The sequence below is a fragment of the Oncorhynchus tshawytscha genome, unplaced genomic scaffold, assembly GCF_018296145.1.
Source record: "Oncorhynchus tshawytscha isolate Ot180627B unplaced genomic scaffold, Otsh_v2.0 Un_contig_14849_pilon_pilon, whole genome shotgun sequence".
Classification (NCBI taxonomy): Eukaryota; Metazoa; Chordata; class Actinopteri; order Salmoniformes; family Salmonidae; genus Oncorhynchus; species Oncorhynchus tshawytscha.
The window spans coordinates 1-9,000 of NW_024606502.1; the positions used below are offsets into that span (position 1 = coordinate 1).

The window sequence follows — 9,000 nt, forward strand, 5'->3', positions numbered from 1 at the left end:
CCTTTGGTCTCAGGTAGGACCCGTTTTGATTCCAGGTAGAACTCTTTTGGGTTCCATGTAGAACCAAAAGGGTTCCACCTGGAAGCAAAAAGGGTTCTCCAAAATGTTCTTGGGACATGGAACCCCTACATGGAACCCAAAATAGTTCTTTCTGGAACCAAAAAGGGTTCCACCTTGAACCAAAAGGGGTTATCCTACGGGCACAGCTGAAGAACCCTTTTAGGTTCTAGATAGCACATTTCTTCTAAGATTGTACCTGTATATTCCATCTTCTATGACATTGTATATTCCAGTAGCTACATGTGATGTAGATGATGTAGATGTTTCTGACAGACAGATGTTTCTGTCTGTCTCTTCTCAGAATGGGAGACATGACGAGGCCTGGATGATTCTGAGACAGGTCCATGATACCAACTGGAAGGCCAAGGGAGAACCTGAGAGGGTATTCACTGTGAGTACACCACCAGTCAAACCAACTCTCCTCTGGTACAGTCAACTAAAGAGGGTGTTCAACTCTCCTCTAATACAGTCAACCTGAAAGGGTGTTCACTGTGAGTACATCACCGGTCAAACCAACTCTCCTCTAGTACAGTCAACTAGAGAGGGTATTCACTGTGAGTACACCACTGGTTAAACCAACTCTCCGGTCAAACCAACTCTCCTCTAATACAGTCACCCTGAGATGGTATTCACTGTGAGTACACCACTGGTCAAACCAACAACTCTCCTCTAGTACAGTCAACTAGAGAGGGTATTCACTGTGAGTACACCACCGCTCCTCTAGTACAGTCAACCAGAGAGGGTATTCACTGTGAGTACACCACCGCTCCTCTAGTACAGTCAACCAGAGAGGGTATTCACTGTGAGTACACCACCGCTCCTCTAGTACAGTCAACCAGAGAGGGTATTCACTGTGAGTACACCACCGCTCCTCTAGTACAGTCAACCAGAGAGGGTGTTCACTGTGAGTACATCACCGGTCAAACCAACTCTCCTCTAGTACAGCCAACTAGAGAGGGTGTTCACTGTGAGTACACCACCGCTCCTCTAGTACAGTCAACCAGAGAGGGTATTCACTGTGAGTACACCACTGCTCCTCTAGTACAGTCAACCAGAGAGGGTATTCACTGTGAGTACACCACTGCTCCTCTAGTACAGTCAACCAGAGAGGGTATTCACTGTGAGTACACCACCGGTCAAACCAACTCTCCTCTAGTACAGTCAACCAGAGAGGGTATTCACTGTGAGTACACCACTGCTCCTCTAGTACAGTCAACCAGAGAGGGTATTCACTGTGAGTACACCACTGCTCCTCTAGTACAGTCAACCAGAGAGGGTATTCACTGTGAGTACACCACTGCTCCTCTAGTACAGTCAACCAGAGAGGGTATTCACTGTGAGTACACCACTGCTCCTCTAGTACAGTCAACCAGAGAGGGTGTTCACTGTGAATACACCACTGCTCCTCTAGTACAGTCAACCAGAGAGGGTATTCACTGTGAGTACACCACTGCTCCTCTAGTACAGTCAACCAGAGAGGGTATTCACTGTGAGTACACCACCGCTCCTCTAGTACAGTCAACCAGAGAGGGTGTTCACTGTGAGTACACCACTGCTCCTCTAGTACAGTCAACCAGAGAGGGTATTCACTGTGAGTACACCACTGCTCCTCTAGTACAGTCAACCAGAGAGGGTGTTCACTGTGAGTACACCACTGCTCCTCTAGTACAGTCAACCAGAGAGGGTATTCACTGTGAGTACACCACTGCTCCTCTAGTACAGTCAACCAGAGAGGGTGTTCACTGTGAGTACATCACCGCTCCTCTAGTACAGTCAACCAGAGAGGGTATTCACTGTGAGTACACCACTGCTCCTCTAGTACAGTCAACCAGAGAGGGTGTTCACTGTGAGTACACCACTGCTCCTCTAGTACAGTCAACCAGAGAGGGTATTCACTGTGAGTACATCACCGGTCAAACCAACTCTCCTCTAGTACAGTCAACCAGAGAGGGTATTCACTGTGAGTACACCACCGGTCAAACCAACTCTCCTCTAGTACAGTCAACCAGAGAGGGTATTCACTGTGAGTACACCACCGGTCAAACCAACTCTCCTCTAGTACAGTCAACCAGAGAGGGTATTCACTGTGAGTACACCACCGGTCAAACCAACTCTCCTCTAGTACAGTCAACCAGAGAGGGTATTCACTGTGAGTACACCACCGGTCAAACCAACTCTCCTCTAGTACAGTCAACCAGAGAGGGTATTCACTGTGAGTACACCACCGCTCCTCTAGTACAGTCAACCAGAGAGGGTATTCACTGTGAGTACACCACCGGTCAAACCAACTCTCCTCTAGTACAGTCAGGAGAACCATACTCCTAGTTCAATCTAATGTTATATAATCACTATTTTTTTCTCCAACATTATAATGTGATATAATCTCTCCTGTCCCTCCTGTCAGGTGTCCAACATCACGACTCCTAAGACCCAGGAGGATGAGTTCATTGAGATCCAGAGTGACACTGGAACATCCTTCCAGCGCTGGACTGTCAGACACACCAACCTCCTCAAACAGGTAACAGCAGGACTGTCAGACACACCAACCTCCTCAAACAGGTAACAGCTGGACCGTCAGACACACCAACCTCCTCAAACAGGTAACAGCAGGACCGTCAGACACACCAACCTCCTCAAACAGGTAACAGCTGGACCGTCAGACACACCAACCTCCTCAAACAGGTAACAGCAGGACCGTCAGACACACCAACCTCCTCCAACAGGTAACAGCAGGACCGTCAGACACACCAACCTCCTCCAACAGGTAACAGCTGGACTGTCAGACACCAACCTCCTCAAACAGGTAACAGCTGGACCGTCAGACACCAACCTCCTCAAACAGGTAACAGCTGGACTGTCAGACACACCAACCTCCTCAAACAGGTAACAGCAGGACTGTCAGACACACCAACCTCCTCAAACAGGTCACAGCAGGACTGTCAGACACCAACCTACTCAAACAGGTAACAGCTGGACTGTCAGACACACCAACCTCCTCAAACAGGTAACCGCTGGACTGTCAGACACACCAACCTCCTCAAACAGGTAACAGCAGGACTGTCAGACACACCAACCTCCTCAAACAGGTAACAGCAGGACTGTTAGACACACGAACCTCCTCAAACAGGTAACAGCTGGACTGTCAGACACACCAACCTCCTCAAACAGGTAACAGCAGGACTGTCAGACACACCAACCTCCTCAAACAGGTAACAGCAGGACCGTCAGACACACCAACCTCCTCAAACAGGTAACAGCAGGACTGTCAGACACACCAACCTCCTCAAACAGGTAACAGCAGGACCATCAGACACCAACCTCCTCAAACAGGTAACAGCAGGACCGTCAGACACACCAACCTCCTCAAACACGTAACAGCAGGACCGTCAGACACACCAACCTCCTCAAACAGGTAACAGCAGGACTGTCAGACATCAACCTCCTCAAACAGGTAACAGCTGGACTGTCAGACACCAACCTCCTCAAACAGGTAACAGCAGGACTGTTAGACACCAACCTCCTCAAACAGGTAACAGCTGGACTGTTAGACACATCAACCTCCTCAAACAGGTAACAGCTGGACTGTCAGACACCAACCACCTCAAACAGGTAACAGCTGGACTGTCAGACACCAACCTCCTCAAACAGGTAACAGCAGGACTGTTAGACACCAACCTCCTCAAACAGGTAACAGCTGGACTGTCAGACACCAACCTTCTCAAACAGGTAACAGCTGGACTGTCAGACACCAACCTCCTCAAACAGGTAACAGCTGGACTGTCAGACACCAACCTCCTCAAACAGGTAACAGCAGGACTGTTAGACACATCAACCTCCTCAAACAGGTAACAGCTGGACTGTCAGACACCAACCACCTCAAACAGGTAACAGCTGGACTGTTAGACACATCAACCTCCTCAAACAGGTAACAGCTGGACTGTTAGACACACCAACCTCCTCAAACAGGTAACAGCTGGACTGTTAGACACATCAACCTCCTCAAACAGGTAACAGCTGGACTGTCAGACACCAACCACCTCAAACAGGTAACAGCTGGACTGTTAGACACATCAACCTCCTCAAACAGGTAACAGCTGGACTGTTAGACACATCAACCTCCTCAAACAGGTAACAGCTGGACTGTCAGACACCAACCACCTCAAACAGGTAACAGCTGGACTGTCAGACACACCAACCTCCTCAAACAGGTAACAGCAGGACTGTCAGACACCAACCTCCTCAAACAGGTAACAGCTGGACTGTTAGACACATCAACCTCCTCAAACAGGTAACAGCTGGACTGTGAGACACCAACCTCCTCAAACAGGTAACAGCAGGACTGTCAGACACATCAACCTCCTCAAACAGGTAACAGCTGGACTGTCAGACACCAACCACCTCAAACAGGTAACAGCAGGACTGTCAGACACACCAACCTCCTCAAACAGGTAACAGCAGGACCGTCAGACACACCAACCTCCTCAAACAGGTAACAGCAGGACCGTCAGACACACCAACCTCCTCAAACAGGTAACAGCTGGACTGTCAGACACCAACCTCCTCAAACAGGTAACAGCAGGACCGTCAGACAACAACTTCCTCAATCAGGTAACAGCAGGACTGTCAGACATACCAACCTCCTCAAACAGGTAACAGCAGGACTGTCAGACACACCAACCTCCTCAAACAGGTAACAGCTGGAGTGTCAGACACACCAACCTCCTCAAACAGGTAACAGCAGGACTGTCAGACACACCAACCTCCTCAAACAGGAAACAGCTGGACTGTCAGACACCAACCTCCTCAAACAGGTAACAGCAGGACTGTCAGACACACCAACCTCCTCAAACACGTAACAGCTGTTCCGTCAGACACACCAACCTCCTCAAACAGGTAACAGCTGGACCGTCAGACACACCAACCTCCTCAAACAGGTGAGAGCAGGACTGTTAGACACACGAACCTCCTCAAAGAGGTACCAGCAGGACCGTCAGACACCAACCTCCTCAAACAGGTAACAGCAGGACTGTCAGACACACCAACCTCCTCAAACAGGTAACAGCTGGATTGTCAGACACCAACCTCCTCAAACAGGTAAAAGCTGGACTGTTAGACACACCAACCTCCTCAAACAGGTAACAGCAGGACTGTCAGACACACCAACCTCCTCAAACAGGTAACAGCAGGACTGTCAGACACCAACCTCCTCAAACAGGTAACAGCAGGACTGTCCGACACCAACCTCCTCCAACAGGTAACAGCAGGACTGTCAGACACACCAACCTCCTCAAACAGGTAACAGCAGGACTGTTAGACACCAACCTCCTCAAACAGGTAACAGCAGGACTGTCAGACACACCAACCTCCTCAAACAGGTAACAGCAGGACTGTCAGACACACCAACCTCCTCAAACAGGTAACAGCAGGACCGTCAAACACACCACCTCCTCAAACAGGTAACAGCTGGACTGTCAGACACCAACCTCCTCCAACAGGTAACAGCAGGACTGTCAGACACCAACCTCCTCAAACAGGTAACAGCTGGACTGTCAGACACCAACCTCCTCAAACAGGTAACAGCTGGACCGTCAGACACCAACCTCCTCAAACAGGTAACAGCAGGACTGTCAGACACCAACCTCCTCAAACAGGTAACAACTGGACTGTCAGACACCAACCTCCTCAAACAGGTAACAGCTGGACTGTCAGACACACCAACCTCCTCAAACAGGTAACAGCTGGACTGTCAGACACCAACCTCCTCAAACAGGTAACAGCTGGACTGTCAGACACCAACCTCCTCCAACATGTAACAGCTGGACTGTCAGACACCAACCTCCTCAAAGTAACCATTTCAGGGGGAGCCCCAACCGGGATTCAATCAGTGTCCAGCGACTGTCAACACAACACCTCAGCCATTACACCAAGAGATCCTAAACACTAGGAGGATGCTAGGTGTTAGATTGCTACAATACATATTCTTGATTTAAAATGTTAGAGTTTTTGAACATTGTCAATAACACTGCTCATAAGAGTCTGTTGAAAACTGTCAATAGCACTGCTCATAAGAGTGTTTGTAAAACTGTCAATAGCACTGCTCATAAGACTGTGTTGAAAACTGTCAATAGCACTGCTGATAAGAGTGTGTCTGAACCAGGAGGATGACTTGTTTGTGTTGTTGCTTCTATGTCTCCAGGTGATGCAGAACGTGATGTCCCTGGCAGCACCAGACCTCAGACTGCAGGGTCTGTTCCTGGCTATCGTCTGGTTCACCATGGCCTTCAGGTAAACAAACAGTAGTAACCTTTTGTTGTGAGTATATTCAACAGACCCCCTTGTTATCCCATCAGGTGCTCCTCAACCAACACAGGAGATATCCAATCCAGTCAAAGCTCTCCAGATGGGGAACGCCTGCATATCTAACACGTGATAGCTTGCTACCTGTCGAGAGCACTGCCAAGTCACTATTGGACGTGTCAATCATGACGGTTGACTGTTACTTCTGTGTCTCAGCTACCACGGACTGTCGGTGTGGTTCCCTGACATGATCAAGTACATGCAGTATGAGGAGTACGAGTCCAAGGTGAAACTCTTCCATCGAGAACGAGTGGAGCGATTCCACTTCAACTTCTCCCTGGTCAACCAGATCCACAAAGAGGGAGAATATGTCCATGACAAGTATGTCACAGATGGGATATTTTGAGTGGACAACTAGTACGTTACGATGTTGTCAGATATCTTCCCTGAAGCAGGGCTGTTCTCTCTCTAAAAAAACCTTGTGCTATCTCTTATCTAGGTTCATGGATATAGAGATCAAGTCTGTGAAGTTTGAAGATTCCCTGTTTGAGAACTGTTACTTTGAGGACGTCAGGTCGACCAACACGTACTTTGAGAACTGCACCATCAAGAACACGGTCTTCTATAACACAGGTAGGTGTTATATCTGTGCATGAATTCTCACAAATCAATCCATTTGTCCCTGATTCAAGCGCCATAGAGAGACCAGACAAGGTTGTACAATGTTTCCCTTGCTGTTAACCTTAGCCATTGATATGTGAGGTGTATTATGTGTGTGATGTACAGTGCATTCGGAAGGTATTCAGACCCCTCAAAATGTTCCACATTATTTACGTTACAGCCCTATTCTAAAATGGATTCAAAATAAAAATCCTTGTCAATCTACACCTAAATCCTCACAATGACAAAGCTGATTTTTTTTTTTTTTTAAATGTTTGCTAATTTATAAAAAATAAATACTTATCTTCTTGAGACTAGGGGGCAGTATTTTGATGTTTGGATGAAAAACGTGCCCAAATTAAACTGCCTATTTCTCGGGCCCAGAAGCTAGAATATGCATATAATATGCAGATTAGGATAGAAAACACTCTAAAGTTTCCAAAACTGTCAAAAGATTGTCTGTGAGTATAACAGAACAGATATTGTAGGCGAAAACCCGAGGAAAATCCAACCAGGAAGTGCTGTTATTTTGAAACCTCTGTTCCATTGCATGCCTACCCTCCATTTAAAGGGATATCAACCAGATTCCTTTCCCTACAGCGTCTACAAGGTGTGAACAGTATTTAGACATAGTTTTAGGCTTTTATTCTGAAAATGAGCGAGAATGATCACATCGCGTCAGTGGATAGCTGTGTGTCCCCAGAGTTTTGCATGCGCGAGCAGCTTGGAGCAGACCTTTTCTCTCTCCTTTTGAAAAAGCTACCATCCGGTTGAAATATTATCGATCATTTATTGTAAAAACAACCTGAGGATTGATTATAAAAAACGCTTGACATGTTTCTACGAACTTTACGGATACTATTTGGAATTTTCGTCTGCCCGTCGTGATCAACACAATCCTGTGGATTACTCAACGAAACGCGCCAACCAAATGGAGGTTTTTGGATATAAAAATAATTTAAAAAAAAATTAAAATCCTGTTTTTGCTTTGTAATTTTGGTGTATTGTGTGTAGATGTATGAGTGAAAAAACAAAACATTTTAGAGTAATACTGTAATGTAACAGAAAGTAGGAAAAGTGAAGGGTTCTGAATGCTTTCTGAATGCACTGTAAACGTGACGTTGAACAGAGCACAGATCCCCTTATGATCTCATTTGGGACTGTCCTTTATCTCCGTGACTGGCAGACCTTTGGGAAGACTCTAAGTTTATAGACTGTCGGATGGAAAATGCCACGTTTCTCCATCCGAAGAAAGGCTGCCATCTGAACTTCCAGGAGGAGAACGACATCGTCATCTACATGGTCAGCTTCCTGGGGAGTCTAGCGACACTGCCAGGCAACATCCTGTCAGCCCTCTTCATGGACAAGATAGGAAGGATCAAAATTATAGGTGAGGGAAGTGAAGACACGTATGTGGCTCAGTGGGAAAATAATCAATGGGTACAAAACAACCTGAAACTATGGCAGCAACTCTGAAAAATCTCTCTCTCTCTCTCTCTCTCTCTCTCTCTCTCTCTCTCTCTCTCTCTCTCTCTCTCTCTCTCTCTCTCTCTCTGTCTCTGTCTCTCTCTCTCTCTGTCTCTCTCTCTCTGTCTCTCCATCCATCTCCCTCTCTCTCTCTCTCTCTCTCTCTCTCTCTCTCTCTCTCTCTCTCTCTCTCTCTCTCTCTCTCTCTCTCTCTCTCTGTCTCTTGTCTCTGTCTCTCTCTCCACCAGGTGGTTCTATGCTGATATCAGCAGTTTGTACGTTCCTCCTGCTCCTCAGCTTCAGTCAGGGGCAGTTATATTATTTCAGTGCCTTTTCTACGCTACCAGCGCGGCCTGGAACGGACTGGAGGTTATCACAGTAGAAATCTACCTTCTGCTAAAAGGTACAGAGAACCACAATCCCCATGTCAATGTCCTGGTATCAGACGGATGTCTGTGTTGTTCATGATGAGGGATTTAGGTGGTCATTGGAAATTGTGAATAATTGAAGGAGTTT

At 47.2% G+C, this 9,000-nt stretch overlaps 1 protein-coding gene across 1 annotated transcript; it reads left to right on the plus strand.

The window, feature by feature from the left end:
- Positions 1-361: 361 nt before the first annotated feature.
- On the plus strand, positions 362-8,853 carry LOC121838809 (synaptic vesicle glycoprotein 2B-like; the record flags this gene model as incomplete). Its single annotated transcript, XM_042312254.1, has 7 exons — positions 362-451; positions 2,465-2,578; positions 6,257-6,345; positions 6,574-6,738; positions 6,857-6,990; positions 8,204-8,407; positions 8,733-8,853. Coding segments are annotated over 7 exons (917 nt in total), but the record flags the coding sequence as incomplete, so codon positions are not given.
- Between the last annotated feature and the right edge of the window lie 147 nt (positions 8,854-9,000).